Raw genomic sequence first — 18,054 nt, forward strand, 5'->3', positions numbered from 1 at the left:
ACTTACAGAGCTATGGTCCTTCCATTACTTAAAGAAGTGTAAAAGACTATACAATGCAGCCCTTCCTCTCTAAAGCAATTCTTGCAATTCCAAACTTGTTTCTTAAAAAATGTCCTTTTTTCTGAACTTCTAATAATACATACTGGTATAATACAGTGAAACCTGCTTTGAGAGACTGCCCCCTTGAATCTGCCAAGAAAACATGGCCATCCAAGAGCATTGATCTTTCATTTGAGGTTATTACATTATATCAAGCACTTGAGCATGAAAAGCATGAAACAAAATGATCTTTCATGACAAATAGATTTACAAAACAGAACACAGCTTTACAGATATTACTATTCGTGGTCCTTTTGGCTATAATAACGTTCTTTTTGTTATGGTAATTTTTTTCTTACTATGGTAATGTCCTCTTTATTGTGGTAATGTCTTTGTTATTATGGTAATATCCATTTTACTTATGGTAATGTCCTGGTTAATATGGTAAACAACTGCTATAAATAACCTTTAAAATAATTTTCTAACTTTTCGTTTCTTTATAGAGGGTTAAATGAACATTTAAAGCCATTTCTTAAACTACTGTGATTTGCTGATAAAAACATTTTCTACTATTATTAAAAACTATATTTGTCAAAAGTGTGGATGCTAGGCCATGAGTATGGAGAGACTAAAATCCATTTAAGCCAAAGAATGTGAAAAAATGTTTGAAACATCATTTTCACATGCTTCAATCCTTAAGCAAATATGAAAAAATATGAAAAAGAATTACTGCAGCATTATTATGTTGATCTAAATATTCACATCTCTGGAGGAGTAGGAATGGGGGGGGGGGAGGCAGCACAGGCGAGAAAACATCCTTTAAATATCCAAAGGAATAAGTATTAAGCTATCAGTATTTGAAATTAACAACAGCAAATTATGACACAAAATTTAAGTTTCGTAGCTGTGCTGAAAGCCAGCAGCAGAAATCTGTTACCAAGAAATATGTAGAGTTTTACCCAAGACCTCTGGTGAGCACAGAAGAGAATAAATATGCAGCTAGCTAAAACCATTCACTGATCAAGAGATCAATTGGAAATGCAAGAATTACTGCCCAAAACAAGTGAAATTAAATGGGCAGCGGGAGAACCAATTACATGACCCATTAGGAATTCAATATGGTAACTTCAATGATGTCAACATGCCTTGACTAGAAAGAAAAACGTGCAATGGGAAAGTTTAAATCAGACAAACTAACACGAAATATGTTTCTGTAGAGGCCACTGTCAAACCTGTCCTAAACTCAGCAGTCAGCTTTTCACAATGGCCATTCTAATATCCCCAGATAATTTCCTACATAAATGTCATGTAACAGTCACCTGCCTTCTGCAGTCATTTTTCCCTGCCTTAAGTGGTCACTGGCACATATCTACAATGACAGCTTAGTCTTTTGCTTCATGAGGAAGACATTGTTTGGATAAAGAATATTATGTGAATCGATGTGGAAACATTTCTCTTGTGTACTCATCATGCTCCAGTCACATTGACAGTGTAACTCAAAGGTGTCAGTATCTCAAATTCAAAAGTGAGACAGTTTTTACCACATGGGTAAAAGGGTCAAAGCAATTTGTTTGCTGGATGGTGGGAAAGGTATTTGTGTTGTTGCAGCAGAAATGAAGTCACCTTTCATGCTTGTATAACTGGCATGGTTTGATTTAACTGTGAATTAAAGCTATCTATACTCATTATTCCCACTATGAAAACAAAGTCATACGGACAGCATTCTTTTGCATACCAGGGCCCAGCAATGTGGATGAATTGCCAACTGAACTTAGACACAAAGACACAGTGATCACATTCAAAAGGGCTCTCAAAACTCACTTATTTTGACTGCAAGAACAAACTTAAAGACCTAATAATGTTTCCTACCTGAAATATTCTCAGCATGTTTTTTATTTTTTAATGTTTTTCTAATTTCATGGTGTTTGCTTTTGTAATAATATTATTATGTTTTTTATCTTATAGGTGTTGTCTAATGTTGTAAAGTGCTTAGTGCTTATAAAGACTAGGCACTATACAAAGTCCTCATTATTATTATTATTATCTCTGATGAAAAAATTTTAACTATCAGAAGAGATAAGAATTACATCTCTTTTCATTTGGATCAGGGGTCATTCAATATGAAGACATTTTCTGACATGCAAAGTTTTGGTTCATAGGTCACACAGAATAGTCATATTTTGATTTCCTATTCATCACTGGCTTCTCACATAAGCCAAATGTCTTTTATCTCAGTGAGATGCACAACTGGCTAACCCAAATGGTCTCTTAACACATTAACCCCTAGCGACGACTTAACAAGGCAGGAGGTAGTAGTCTACTGCTGAGCTCTGTAGCGTCATGGTCATGCATGATACACTAAAGTGGTTGGTATTATATAAAGGTAGACAGATGTAGCTCTACAATGATACCAAATAATCTGGAATATCAAGTTGCACTACAAAATACAGATAAAAAAAACTCGTTTCTTTTACCCGACTTTTTTCTACCTGAAGTTCGCCCGTGGTTGGAATCCGAGTTTGTGTTCGGATTTTAGACTTTTTGGTCTCAGATCTAAGGCAAACCAGTATGAACTGCAAACAGACAGATGAGCCTTTGCAAAAAGTAGGATAAGATGGGCATTTGGAATAAAGAGTGGTCTCCATACAAAAAAAATGGCCCTGTTTAGCAACAAAAAAAAATCCAACTTTTACCCTTCTGCTCATGCAGAGTCAAATAGCCAATGAAAAACGATGTTTCTAACACAACAAGGCAGTATGTTATTGAAAGATCAGCAGGGATTCTGTGTTTTCGGATCTGTTCAGAAATAGCTTTCAAAATGTGTTTCCTACTCGATTTTCAGGAAAAAATGTCAAAAACCTCCAAGGGTTAATGTGTTAAAGTGTTAACAAACTTGGTGAGTATTTAATTTAGTGACTTGATTAAAGTGAGCAGAAATCTTGTATGGAACATAATTTTAGGTGCAAACAACATGTACATGTAATTTAGGATTTTGTTATAAAGTGCACATAAACAATCTTAATAAACAATCTTGATAAACAACAGCAATAATAATAATAATAATTATTAAAAAAACGTAGAACCTGTCTTGAAAGACCACCCCTTCTGTCCAAAAAATGAAGGTATCTCAAGATAGGTGGTCCTTCATAACATGGTGAAATACTATATCAGGTACTATATAATCAGTAAATCTGCAAGGAAATCCTGGTCTCTCAAAGCAGTGGTCTCCCAAATATATTTTACTGCAATAATAATAATAATAATGATAATAATAACAATAATGAATGGTATTTGTTCAAAAACAAATTTTAAAATGTGAACCTGTATACAGCGGTCACCTATGTACAGTGGCCAGTTCTGCCTTTTTCCCATGGGTGGTCACTATTGACAAGTTTGACTGTACTGAAAACTATCTTAAAAGGTAAATGTAACAAGCAATATGATCAGAGCAGCTTCCAATAATATATCAGCACATTAGACACTATTCCAGCTAGCTATGTATGCCATGGGTCTGTTTGTATCAAGGTGGATTGATGAACCTTGGCTGGTGAAGATGCCATATTGAATACTTATTATGCCATGTACTGTGCTCGCTCAATGGTCACTTGATTTCACTTGATATGGGCAGTAACTCTTTCTTCTGTAAGAGGAAATTTGTTCAATACATGGTTTCAGAGAGCTACATATGCCAAAAGTCAATATTACAAACTGGAATGATGAGCATTCTTTAGTGAGATGAAGTGACAACAGTTTCAGGACTTGAATTTATGCAGTTTTCACTCAAATTCTACAAAAAAGTTTAAACAGACTTACGAATCATTGTCGATCATGTGTGGTGGGGGTGCTGAATGCTTCCGATCAAGTTTCAAGGCACTCTTGGTCCTTTTCAGGTTGGATTTAAAACCTTTACGGATTAAAAAGTTCTGAAAAATAATGAGGAAAGAAAGTTAGTTTTTCCTTAATTGTACCAGTTTAGTAAATGCCATCACTAATTAACATTTCTCAACATGTTTTACTGATGCCAATACATGAAATATATGCAGAATAGCTTTAGGGGTTGCAGAAATTCCCCTCTTATAAGGTCATCCTTGGACAGCAGGAAAGTGGCCTTATAAGAGGGTAGCCTTTTAAGAAGGGGATCACACAGAAATAAGTAATAATTACAATAAAGTAAGTTGTTTTTTGTGGGGTTAATGGTATTTTTCAGCACACAATAAGCTATACATGCTGGCAGTATAACTGGTGGCAGAAGAACCATGGAAAAGACACAGTAAGAAACATCGACCAACATGAAGTTAAAGGCAAGCTATTTCACACTGGCCAATGTAAAGGTAAAAGAGAAAAAGGTACAATTAATTTTTAAATATTTAATATTTTCATTTAAAAGTCAATCACCAATTGTATTTCAAACCTTGTCAATAAAATCAGGGTGCAAACATCTGGCTGTAGGTATCATTCTCCATCTTAGTACTAATATTAGGTCATATACCAATACCTCCATTGTCTTTTCCCACTGCTGCAGAATGTATAACTGATGATACTTATTTGAATTTGATGTCAAACTTCTCAGTAATGATCATAAGACTCTCTCTCTCTCTTTTCATTTTCTTTCACTTTTCCTTCAAAACTGACAATGACAACATTTTGCTATTTATGCAGCAATTTATTCCTTCATTCCTTCACTGTCAATCTAATCTGTTGTTGTTTTTTTTGTTGTGGGTTTAACGCCATTTTTCAGCACACGATAGGCTATACATGGCAGCCAGTATTAATGGTGGAGGAAGAACCTTGGAAAACCCCGGAAAGAACCACCGACCCACGAGAAGCTACTGGCAAACTTTCTCACATACCCACACTGGCCGAATCCAAGACTCAAACCCATGCAGACAAAGGTGAGATGGCAGTGATCCTTAACGGAGAGCACTTTAGACCACTCTGCCACTCGGGGTCCCCAATCTTATCTGTAGCCACTGCACAAAATGAAGTTTAGAAAGGAAGTGAGCTTGTCATGTGATCGACTGATTATTATCTGATACCTCTAATTTCATAATCGAAGAGTGAAAAGCCATGATGGCCAAGATACCATTTTAACTTTACGGTAACTGAATGTCATGCTGACTTAAGCTGCCTCTCAGCAAACACATATCAGACATTACAATGACTTCATCACTGAAATTACAGGTAAATTTCACCTCTAAGGTATAAAAATGCTGGGAGCATTATTTAGTTAAAACAGACCTAGTTCAAAATTCATACCCAAATCTAATTGTAAAGGTCACAGAGTGAGGGTTGCAGAATCTCACATTTCTGGACAGATGGCCATTATACAGATAAATGTGGATGTTCTTAGATGCAAACAAGTCTTAATGTAACGATACATGTGGCTGTTACTTTTGTATAATACAGATAGCTATTGGAAAGACATATAAGTGTCTTGTCAAAAAAGAAGGCTGCTGTATGTAAGTGACTTATATACAAGTGACCAGTATAGTCAAATGTATGATAGCAGACACTGCCATCAAAATGGTTACCTGATCATAGGGACACAACTTTCATGAGTTATCTTTATAAAGGAATGCAGTCCTTAAATTTTATCTGGTTCCTTAAGTGCCCTGCATAGACAGCCAGGCGTCTGACTGTATATTCTTCACCTCTGATAAAAAGCACACTTCTCCTAACCCCTGATTCATACATAGAGTGTTATGACATTTCAAAGTGGAAGTCAAGATGAAATATTTATCATCAATACTTCTCAAGTTAACTAATGTTCTCATGTAACATCAATCTAATTGATAATAACAAAATACTGTGATACTGTATTTCTCCAATGACAAGCCCCTGCTACATTATAATAACAAATACATTTGAACCATACGTCTCCAATGATAAGCCCCTGCTACAATATAATAACAATTACATTTGTACCATATGTCTCCAATCATAAGCCCCTGCTAAATGATAAGCATCTTCAAAACAATTACATAACTAAGCTAATAGTTTATGTACACAATCTTTTTCATGGTTGCCAGGGGATGAATATGGGCCTGTCCCAATGAGAAATATTTCAAAATCTTGCAGAATGTTTTCCCCATACTATAAATTTACCCACTGAAAATTGTGTTCCCTAATGGTATACTGTTGTTTTGTATTGTTTTTGTTGTTGTTGCAAAATGATAAAGCCCACAGCCACTGAGCCTATAACCCAAGAAAACAAATGCCTGATTTAAAGAAGGCCAGGGCTTGCACATCAAGATCAAAGCATTATTGTGTGTCCCCTTCATGCTAAGGTCAAAAGACTGAGTGAGCATGTCACACAATTAGTTGGCTTAGCTTCATTAGGATTCATCCAAACTATGAAGAAAAATTCATTAAGGCATTTAGGAAATAATACTTAAAAAACACCTTAGACACAAATTTTCTATGGCTGTAACCTTTACTCCATCATTAAGGAGAAAAGCATGTGCAATAGAGAATGAACAGTGTTAGAGTTGTTATGAGTCATCCTGAATATCCATTTGGAAATACAAGCAAATAAAAAAACATTCACCAAACCTGGAGCACAAATGTTCTATCACTATGACCCTAACCCCAAGGCAAATGGGGGCAAGGAAGCATGCAATACACTTAATTCCCTTAGCTACATAATAAATGTGAAAGTATGATGAGAAGCAATTAAGTGGTTTGGAAAATAGATGCAAATGATAAACTTTAACTATTCACAACACAAACACCTCTGATACCAGAAAAGTGTCTACTTTGTCTTGTTTCCTGCTAACATGTGTTCAATAAGAAGCCTTGCCCCATGATAAACCCACCCACTCTATTTGTCATCGGATTTACAAGGTAGGTGCCTAATGTGTTTATATTATATACACAGCGTTCATTCTAACAAAGCACTAATTCTCACAATGGGACAAAAGAGCTCTTTCCTGCATGGTTTTGAAGTCAGGTTCTGAAAAGCTTTAAAAGGGCATTTTAGTCAAGACAAGATAATGCTCTTGATAATAAAATCTGTTTGTAGAATTTTTTGTTGTGAAAACTTGTCAGAAATTACATGTGCATTCATTGTTATGCCATAAATTAGTCATCAAAATGAATGGAGATTTTTTAAGTCTCTAGTGGGATATTTTAGTTATGGAGAAAAGGCAGGGAAAAGGTCACTAAGGTAGGAGACCCCTCTATAATTCATTGTTTCCCAAACCTATTCAACACAATCCAAGAAAGTATTACACCATCCTCTTTTACATCCCTTTTAGACCCTGGACTCATAAGTGATCCACTATTTACATTCAAATACTATGCCAGTAGGCATACATTTAGTTAGTACAGCCATAAAAAGAGAAATAACACAGTGACTGATTTACATAATTAGTACTTCTGTAAATCACAACTGAATTCCTTTGTGAAATTTTCAAAGTAACGAGATCTATTTGTCACTGTTGTTGTTGATGTTGGCAGTGGTAGCAATGGCTGTGACTGTGAAGGTCATGGTGAGGTTAAGTTAGAATAGTCCCTCACATAACACTATCTGCCAAACTTCCAGATATTTATATTGTTGGTTTTCTGACACTCAGTGCACTCAAAAGGGGTCAGGGCACATGACCCAAATAAATGACACTGAACACTTTGAGAGTAATTCATCTATTCATATAAACCTACAAAAAACGAATGAAGTTCAAATCTCAATGAAAATAAAATAAGATGTTTTCTTTGAAGCATTTAATACAATTACAATCATCACCACCCATTTATATCATCACCACCCATACATATCTGTGCACACACATAATCACATGTACAGACATGAAATAAAAAAGAAATACACCAAGTTTCTGTCTTGACAATCCATTGAAGGGTGGAATACATTATTACCTTATAGATACAGACTTGCTGCTCTCAGTAATTCATTGGAAGTTTGAAAGTGATGCAAATAACATTACTGTTCATCTTTAATTTTTGATTGGTAATCTATCCAAATTTCCCCCTAGTATCAAATTGAAATGTTCTTTCTGCATCCTTCATGTTTCTAAATTGATGAAACTCATGTAATCCAGAATTACCAATGCCAGTATGGTGCCTAAAATATAAAATGGTCCATCCTGCTCCACTGACCTTCACAAACTCAAAGTCAGTAGCTAGTTTTATTACCAGGTCTGACTCATTTCACCTATGGTTCATCTTTCCCTGAATCACAACTACATTTTTTTAAAAATTCTTGTATGAATTTGCACTCTTTAACAATGCAAATTAGCCTAATAGGCTATACCACAGCAGTACCTAAATCAACAGCAAACAGGAAGTCACTCTAGTTATTGTGTCAATTAGTATGCAGAATTATGGTTTTACTTAATCTGATTGACTGTACCTTTTAATTGCTTCCATGACAGTTATCTCCACAAACTGCCCAGGGATTGTAGCATTCCATTAGCAGGTCACGACTGTTTAATATTTATACAAGTTACAGGTCATAGACATATACTGTGGTGCCCTGAAATCTCAATCTCTCTCTCTCTCTCTCTCTCTCTCTCTCTCTCTCTCTCTCTCTCTCTTTTATTTAAACCATTTCTATAAAAACAACCATGTCTTAGGTGGGGGATTTAGGAGCAAAGAGTAGTGTTTTTCAAGTGTCATGATATGATCCCCATCAGGTATTTTCATATAAAATGGCACACTGCTGACTAACATGGGTGAGTCCAAGCATTTATCAACAAGCCTGCCCTGATGCTTTTTACTGGCAAAATATGAACAGTCTATAAATAAATATGTCTCCATTCACCAAGGATGCCCCTACCAATATAATGCAACTGAAGAGAAGAAGTTTAGGTCAAACAGGGGTCATTATGCTGTTAAATTATGTCAAAAAAGCATAGTTGGTAGAACATTGGACATATGATCCAAGGGTCACAGGTTCAATACCTGCCTAAGGTATCCAATGTTTCCTTAGGAAAGGCACTTAGCACATATTTCCACTGCATGTGAAAACAAAAGCTAATATACTTCACATTTATTTTTTTACCATTCCTCTGTAAAATTATTCAAGTGGCAAAATAATTATTTGCTGTTGTTGTTGCTGTTACTGGTAGTAGCCACAGGTTTTTTAGTGGTATTTGCCATGGTTGTGACTGTGATAATGATGGTGATGTTAGTAATTTGTGCAGTCACTCAACCAATGAATGACCATATATTTAAGGGAGGCTACTTCATTAAGGCTTTTGACTTCTATACAGAGTTATTGCCCTTATATTATAAGCCTGTTAGTAGGAATGAAGCAGTGCAGACAATATTTCCTCAAACACTAAGAAATGTTAATTTCTAATTTTGATTTCAACAACATGTAAGGGGCATTATTTTTGTCATCTAAAATAAAATGCATGTCCTGAGAAACTGAAATTTAATCAAATATTCCACGAACATCTCATAAGTACAAAAACAGCATGCATAACATTGTCATTTGCATGTAAAATGACATTATTCATGAAACATACATAACAGATGTGAAGACCTAAGGTTATAAGTGAACTCTGTAGTTTTTTAAAACCTGTCATGAACATATTTCAACTTCTTGTGAATTCATCCCTTGAAAAGACTGTTTTAATATCTTCATATATTTTCAAATCTCTCATGAGACTGTTGTTAACATCTAAATATGCTAGCTGAAAGTCACATATTTTGAAATTCAGCAGTCTTAATTCAAAAGGTGATCTTTTTTATCTTGATAACTTGTATTTTTTAACAACACAAGCATTACTTTAATGCACATGTCTTAGAGCTCTAAAGATCATGACTTGTATCGAAAAATTTATTTCACTAAAAAGTAAAACATGAAAATTGTCCTCGAAATAAGAAGCCAGTGCTTACTGTAAATCTTGATGGGGTCGATGTTATAGCATCCATGCTCGAGTCTTTTTCATCCACTGCAGCTGGTATCACTGGCGCACTCCCCCGATGATCATGATCATGATCTCCAACTAGCTTTTCATAAGAGGAATCTGGAAACAAAAGAAATCACAATATCAAACTGCAAATCATAACTTGCATTCTGAAATGCTATTGAACTTCCCAAAACAATGACTAGCTCAGTAAACAAAACAAGGGGTCCAGAGAACACTTCATGACTTGCCCTTACTCTAGCTGCTGCCTACCACCTTTGTTAGTTACGTCAAAGTGCCCTAAAACTTTAACATTAGCTTGCACAAAATCTTAAATATTATCTTGCACAAGAACTCTACAGAGCCCAGAGTGGCCGAGTTGTCTAAAGTGCTCACCATTATGGATCACTGCCATCTCACCTCTGTCTGTGTGGGTTCGAGTCTTGGGTTCACCAATGTGGGTAGGTGAAAAAGCTTGCCAGGGTCAGTGGTTCTTTTTGGACTTTTCCTGGGTTCTTCCTCCACCATTTATACTGGCCATCATGTATAACCTAACTTGTGCTGAAAAATGGCATTAAAACCTACAACAACAACAGCAAGATCTCTACATGATGTTGATCAAGACACCACTGACTATGCAGCCTATGTCATTATTTTCTCAACAAAAAAAATGGAATGACAAAAGTGTTAAAGAAGAGTTTCTTTGCATAAAATTGCACTCATCTTATACTGTTAAACAAGAGTGACTTTGCATAAAATTGCACCCATCTTATACTGTTAAACAAGAGTGACTTTGCATAAAATTGCACCCATCTTATACTGTTAAATAAGAGTTTCTTTGCATAAAATTGCACTCATACTGTTAAACAAGAGTGACTTTGCATATGATTGCACCATCTTACACTGTTAACAAGATTGACTTTGCATAAAATTGCACTCATCTTACACTGTTAAAGAAGAGTGACTGCATAAAATTGCACTCATCTTACACTGTTAAACAAGAGTGACTTTGCATAAAATAGCACTCATCTTACACTGTTAAACAAGAGTGACTGCATAAAACTGCACTCATCTTACACTGTTAAAGAAGAGTGACTTTGCATAAAACTGCACTCATACTGTTAACAAGAGTAACTTTGCATAAAATTGCACTCATCTTACACCGTTAAACAAGAGTGACTTTGCATAAAATTGCACACACCTTACACTGTTAAAGAAGAATGACTTTGCATAACATTGCACTCATCTTACACTGTTAAACAAGAGTGACTTTGCATAAAATTGCACTCATCTTACACTGCTAAACATAGTGACTTTGCATAAAATTGCATCATTCAATCAGATGCGCATCTTTAAAAAGATAAATGCCCTTCTCACATGAAGAACTCTAATACATCTAACACTTGAAATTTGTACTTTTACTAGTTAGCAGATATATTTTCTTCACAAGACATAAAACTATAAAAATTAACCTTTCTCATGGTCTTCATTTATTCCATCATAATTTAATACTAACGTTTTTGTGCTACCTTTGCTTAAACTCCAACAAATCTTTATCTGCTTCGATGGTTGAGAATTAGAAGACAACCTACAATATCTGTGGCAGTTTATGTTTCGTACACAACAATACAGAATCTCCATCTCTATCTATCAATGCATATTTGAAGAATGACACATCTTCCTCCTTTGTCACTGATGGGGGGTTTTCAATTGTCGAATGTAACTCATCATGACTTAGATTGCTTTAGATCTTCACACTGTATTTTTATGTCAGTACAGTTTCATGGCAACACACAATCATACTTGTAACATTTGTGTCAAATTCTTCCATGAATGTACATATGCATTCCATAAGGATATCCTGGATGACTAGGTATTTCTTACTACTGTTACAAAGTCTCCTAGTTTACACAGAATGTAAACAAGTTTTTGAAGTGATCTGTCGAAGTTTCAACATGGATACAGCAGTAAACTTTCAGCCACTATTGATGCTGCAAATGTGAACTGGTTATCAGGAGTTGACAGGGACATAAACTTCTCTGTCAGCTGTGAAATGTTCCGTATCTCACCAAGAAAAAGGCTAAAATTAGACTAATTATCTACACATCATCTCATGATCAGCAACACTTAAAACTGCTCTACATCTCCACACTACCTGCTTTGTTACAGAAACTGAACTATTTATATATAAACCATGCTGGGTGAGCATTCAATTCTCATATTTTCTTGTCTTTTAACATCTATTATCAAAATTCTATGGAAACAAAAGACACTTTGAAACATCCATTTTTATCATATCAAGTATACATGATAAGAAGACACAACTACATGAAAATATTTTAGGGTTTAGTACAATTACTTTTAACTTTTGTGGCAGCTTTTCAGCAGGATTTCATAGGAATAAAGTCTCTTTTACAGCAAATTTTTTTGCTGCATGACAACCTGCCAAGTATCTTCTCTAAAGACCACATACATAAGCATAACCTTACAAGGAGCTAAGGTGGCTTGCTAGTTAATATGTTAAGCCAATCATCAGAAAGATGTGGGTTCATTTCCCACAACATGGTCATCCTGAATTGGCTACTGTGGTATGCTCTTGGGCAAGGCACTTTATTCTAATTGTCTCCACATGATATAAAACCTTGAAAGTGTTGATGTGTTAAACAAATATCTAATTCAGCACAATGATATCAGCAAAACAGATAGATTAGTGACACTGTAGGACTGTATTGACCCTCTCCACAAAGAACCATTCCCCAAAGAACCATAACCAGCTGTCATCAGAATTGGTACATTTCAATCAATACAGGTTTTAGGATACAAATAGCACAGTCTACAGGAAACTGCCAGGAAACAAATAGTGTAAAACTTTTTTAATCTGTAACCTTGACCTTGGCCAGGCATGCAGATATCATTACAATGATATAGTAAACTAGACAGTGTCTATGTCTTCACCAATATGATGCAATCAAAGGCAAAGTGCCAAGTCAAATAAGAGCTCTCATGCCATAAAATTAGGCTGAAAAGAGAAACAAGTGGGCCTGATATTGCTCACCAGTCTACACAACCAGACAACAGACCATTACAAAAGCTTGTTTAAACTGTAATGTAAGAATATAACCCCATGTAAATTATCTTCCAAGCTTTACATCATTCAATTTTACATATGTTACAAGAGTATGAGAATTTGTTTTCACAAGATAAGGCATATTAACTATATACAGCCTCTTATTATATTCAAACTCGTCCATGCTCTTGATGATTTAAACCTATTTACCAAGTTTTACTGAAATTTAATTAGAAATCAACTCTGAGATTTACAGGTATTAAGCTCAGCCAATCATATGCAGCTAGATCATATCATTAATAAACACAGATCCCACTTATTAAACAACCTAACAAAATGATAATATGAGCTTCTTTATCAACCTAAAACAAAGTCTAATTGAAATTCTCAAGAGTGTTAATAAACCATATAGATACAAGATTACCTCATAAATATGCATTGATTTTGTTCATAACTATACTCATCCAACATCTTGATAACACAGGGCTATTTAAGAAGTTTGATCAAAGAAAAGTTAAAAATATAACTGTCCGTGCGTTGACAAGCTCAGCCAATCAAATACATGATCATGTTATTAACAGGTCAGGATTTTGTTAATAATCATACTAACAAAAGGCTTTAATTACATAAGCCTACTTACCATGTTTAATCATAATATAAAAAATACACTTTCTAGAATGGTAATCAGCCAATCAGGTGCAAGATCACCTCATATGTATCCAAATGCCTTGCTCAAAATAAAACTCATCAACAAACAGAAAGCATTAGCCTATTTACCTCATTTTTTAAAATTAAAATTAGATCAGAGACACTATTTCTTAGTGTTAAGATACTAAGCTAATCTGATGACAGATCACCTCATTATTATGCATTGATTTTGCTGACAATAAAACTCACTGGATATCTTGATGACATAGGCCTATTTATCAAGCTCCATAAAAATCTCATCAAAAGTAGAGCCACAAAAGTTGTATCAAGCTCAACAAATTAGATGCAATACAACTCATTAATATGTGTGGAGCTCACTCATTAGTAAAACATTACAACATGGTGATCATTTAGGCATTTACTGTTAAGTCGGATCAGAAATATGACCTAACGAGTGCTGACAAGTTCAGCCAATAAGATAAAAGATCACCTAATACAAATATAACACCTTGATTAACACCAATTTACCTCAAGCTTGATGAAAATGGCCCAGAAAAACACCATCTCTTGAATGGTATGATGCTCAGTGATTCAGATGCAAGATTAATATTCATGGGTCTCACTCATTAGTAAACTCAGATGAGATCCTGATAATGTATACAAGCCTGTATTCCAATTTTAATCAAACTCATATTAGAAATACAGTTTTATGAGTGGTAATAACCATAGCCAATAAGACACAAGATTACATGATTAACATGAAGGAATCTTGCTCATAATAAGTTCCTCAGAATCCTTGATGATTTCAAGTCTGATCAAACTAGAATAAGAAATATGGTGTCAAGAGTGGTAACTAGTTCACCCAATAAGATGCAGGATAACCTTATTAAAATGCATGGATTTTATTTGTTAGCTACCTCTTTTGAGATCCTAATAATATCATCCAATATTCAAAGTCTAAACATAACTAAGTCAAATAAGTGGGTCATAACACTGTAAAATATTGCTGATAGAAGTTGAGAACTGAAAAGTGCCTAGGTCTTCTTCATATATAGCCTCATACCAATGATTTCAATCCATAAGCTGGTAAAAAGTACTAAAGTCAAAAGGGCCATAATATCACCAGGTATTGCTGGAAATGTTTTGAAAACTTAATTTAATGTAGGACTTATCAATGTAAAAGCAACCTACCAAATTTTGTTTCAATCCATGAAGTCCTTCAGTCTTGAGAGAAAAAAAAAATTTGATTTGAAGTCAAATAGGGGTCATAAACTCTCTTAAATTTTTGCTGCCAGAAAATGATAATAGTATAATTGATTTAGGACTTCTTAATATAAAGTATTATATCAAATTTCATTCTGATCCATCAAAACCTTCAAAATTCAACTAGTGGAAACCAAATATGTGAAATACATAATGGTACAGGACAGAACATGAGATGAACACATGTACAAGAAACACTTAAATCTTACTGTTATTTTCAGTACCTGCTTGGTACAGTATATGCATTAAATCAGTAACATTAGCAAATTTGTAATATACACTGTCTTTTAGCATTAACAATAACATTTAAGGTAAACAGGCAGTGTCCTATGAAAGCTGTTACTTGTTGGTGTTAAGACAAGTTCTGACATAACATTGATCTGCTCTTATCATTGAAAAGGATTCAACTGACAGAAAATCACTCCATGCTCTAGCCTGTTCCAACATTCAAATAAGCACTATTCAAAAGAACCTCTCCTGAATTTATATATAACAAAGAGTTACAAAGAGATCAACAGAAATCAGAGTGGAGTCTATGCTCTAAAACAGGTTGACAAGCAAGGATCCACTTGTCAGATGCTGAGATAAACTCAGAATATGATCTTGTCCATTTTTTTCCATCTAATGAATGGGTTACTGGCAGACACACAGATATACAGACAGGCAGTCAGATGGACAGAAATCACAGATCTTAGCCTATGTTCCATTATGGTTCATCATTCAAGCTAGTACTATTGCTAAGAAGCTGTCAGATGTTGACAACAGATACTGAACACAAGCTGTCCTGATTTTATAAATGAAGGGACCTGCTGACAGAGACAGACATTGAACACAAGCTGTCTGGATTTTATAAACAAAGAGGCCTACTAACAGACAGGCAGACACTGAACACAAGCTGTCCTGATTTTATAAATGAAGGGACCTGCTAACAGACAGACAGACAAACACTGAATACAAGCTGTCCTGATTTTATAAATGAAGGGACCTGCTAACAGACAGACAGACAAACACTGAATACAAGCTGTCCTGATTTTATAAATGAAGGGACCTGCATACAGATAGACAAACACTGAACACAAGCTGTCCTTATTCTATAAATGAAGGTGGCTGCTAACAGACAGACTGACAAGCTGTCCTGATTTTATAAATGAAGGGACCTGCTAACAGACAGACTGACATTGAACACAAGCTGTCCTGATTTTATAAATGAAGGGACCTGCTAACAGACAGACACTGAATACAAGCTGTCCTTATTTTATAAATGAAGGGACCTGCTAACAGAGAGACACTGAATACAAGCTGTCCTTATTTTATAAATGAAGGGACCTTCTAACAGACAAACACAGAATTATATCAGATATCAGAGCCTGATCTTTATGGCCTGAGACTTAAGCAAGCAAAGTTGGCCAGGAACCATGGAGATACAATGGTAGGTACACATCATTTTGTCCTGATGTTATCAGGAAAAGGCTTAGTGCTGATGTTTATCACATCCTGACCTGCAGGGAATACTTAATGTGTATTCTGAGTATTGATCCTTCATCCATCTGGTACTGTAACAGTAAATCCTGGTCCCAATACAAACCAGACAGCCAATGGGTAACAGTCTGCACTTCAAGAATCCAGGCTTCAGTCCCTATTCCAGCAAATTCAAGACTAACTGACTGCCAAACCATGATAAATTTGGTTTATATTTTTGTTGTTTGTCACAGGATATTTTAGTTAATATTACTAGTTTTCAACTGGCAGGTGGCAGTGAAATGGACCTGTACAAGTTCAACATCTTTTTGATGCACACATATCATTATTCAGGAAAGCAAATAACACTTTCTAATAATTGTGCATGTATATAGAGTATTTTTCCTATTAAATCAAATGTATCAGCACTTTGAAAAAGAAGAATTTAAGATGAACATGTTAACAATATGTTCGTATTTCCCAAAATAAAACTTTCTCGTAACCAAAAAATTACTTAGGAATTATTTACTAAGATTAAGTTAAATCTTAGACAAAGCTCTTGAAAAATGCAAAGCACTGCAAAATGGATACAAAATTTATATATATATTGAATTATTGTTACAAATCAATTATTGGAAACAATATAATGTAATGATGATATCAAATGTAGTTTCATAACAATAGAAAAAAAAGAAGCACTTATTTTAAGAATGTCCAGTTACTGAAATGTTCTGGAGATTATTTGATGCATGAATCTGAATTTATATCACAAATGTAATAATTTTTCATAATATGTTTTTATTGGAAATACTAATTTAAACCCCAAAATAATATAATTGCTCACAAAATGTTTGTGTTCAAAATGCTAATTTATATACCAAATATTATAATTTCTTACAAAATGTTTTTATTGGAAATGCTAATTTATGTCCCAAATAGTATGATTTCTCATCAAATGCTTTTCTTGGAAATACTAATTTAAATGCCAGATATTATAATTTCCCATAAAATGTTTTTCTTGAAAATACTAATTTAAATGCCAAAATATTATAATTTCTCATAAAATGTTTTTCTTGAAAATACTAATTTAAATGCCAAAATATTATAATTTCTCATAAACTATTTTTATTGGAAATGCTAATTTTAATGGGTTAATAAAGTTCCTACTATTGCTTGCAAAACATCTTGCCTACATGTCTTGTTGTGGAGCATACAATCCTAAATTCACATAAAAGTATTGTTTTCTCCCATAAAACTAAATGGCTCATTAATAAATAGCTAATTTAAACAATATAACAGATGTCTTTCACATAAAGTGGAGCCATCTTTCAAGTTTCAATAATGTATAATGTAATGTAATAACTGTTTTACTCCTTCATTTTTATTGTTAATATTCTATGATAATCTTGTAATTTAATAACATCTTGGTTGTTTGAGACTGAATGTAATTGTGCAATAATTTGTTACTTTTTAATTATATATCTATCTTCTCAAATGTAACAGAAGTCATCATATTTCAAAGAAACAAAGATAATACCAATAATTCATCAAACACCAGGTCAGGTAGTGGTGTGGGAAAATTTTAAAATCCAGACAAATATGTTTATACAAATGTTATTGCTCTTAGGGCTCAAGGCCCCTTGTTAACAAAACTGCCAGTTTGAGTCTCCACTCCACCTTATTGAGACCTATGTAATTTTTATCTACTGA

The 18,054-nt window shown here is 34.4% G+C and overlaps 1 protein-coding gene across 5 annotated transcripts in view; it reads right to left on the minus strand.

Moving 5' to 3' along the window:
- The window catches only part of LOC149778344 (disabled homolog 2-interacting protein-like), a 377,099-nt gene that overhangs the window by 183,804 nt on the left and 175,241 nt on the right, over positions 1-18,054 (minus strand). For all 5 annotated transcript variants that reach the window (XR_016415494.1, XM_089939159.1, XM_089939158.1 and 2 more), the window contains 2 exons: positions 9,898-10,028; positions 3,853-3,962 (listed from right to left, as the gene is read on the minus strand). Coding sequence is in view for 4 of the 5 variants with exons in the window: in XM_089939159.1 (XP_089795285.1) it covers positions 3,853-3,962; positions 9,898-10,028 (241 nt within the window). In the remaining variant the exon portion in view is untranslated. The remainder of the gene's footprint in view (positions 1-3,852; positions 3,963-9,897; positions 10,029-18,054) is intronic.

Source organism: Sinohyriopsis cumingii, chromosome 17 (genome assembly GCF_028554795.1).
Source record: "Sinohyriopsis cumingii isolate HCF-2022 chromosome 17, ASM2855479v2, whole genome shotgun sequence".
Taxonomy (NCBI): domain Eukaryota; kingdom Metazoa; phylum Mollusca; class Bivalvia; order Unionida; family Unionidae; genus Sinohyriopsis; species Sinohyriopsis cumingii.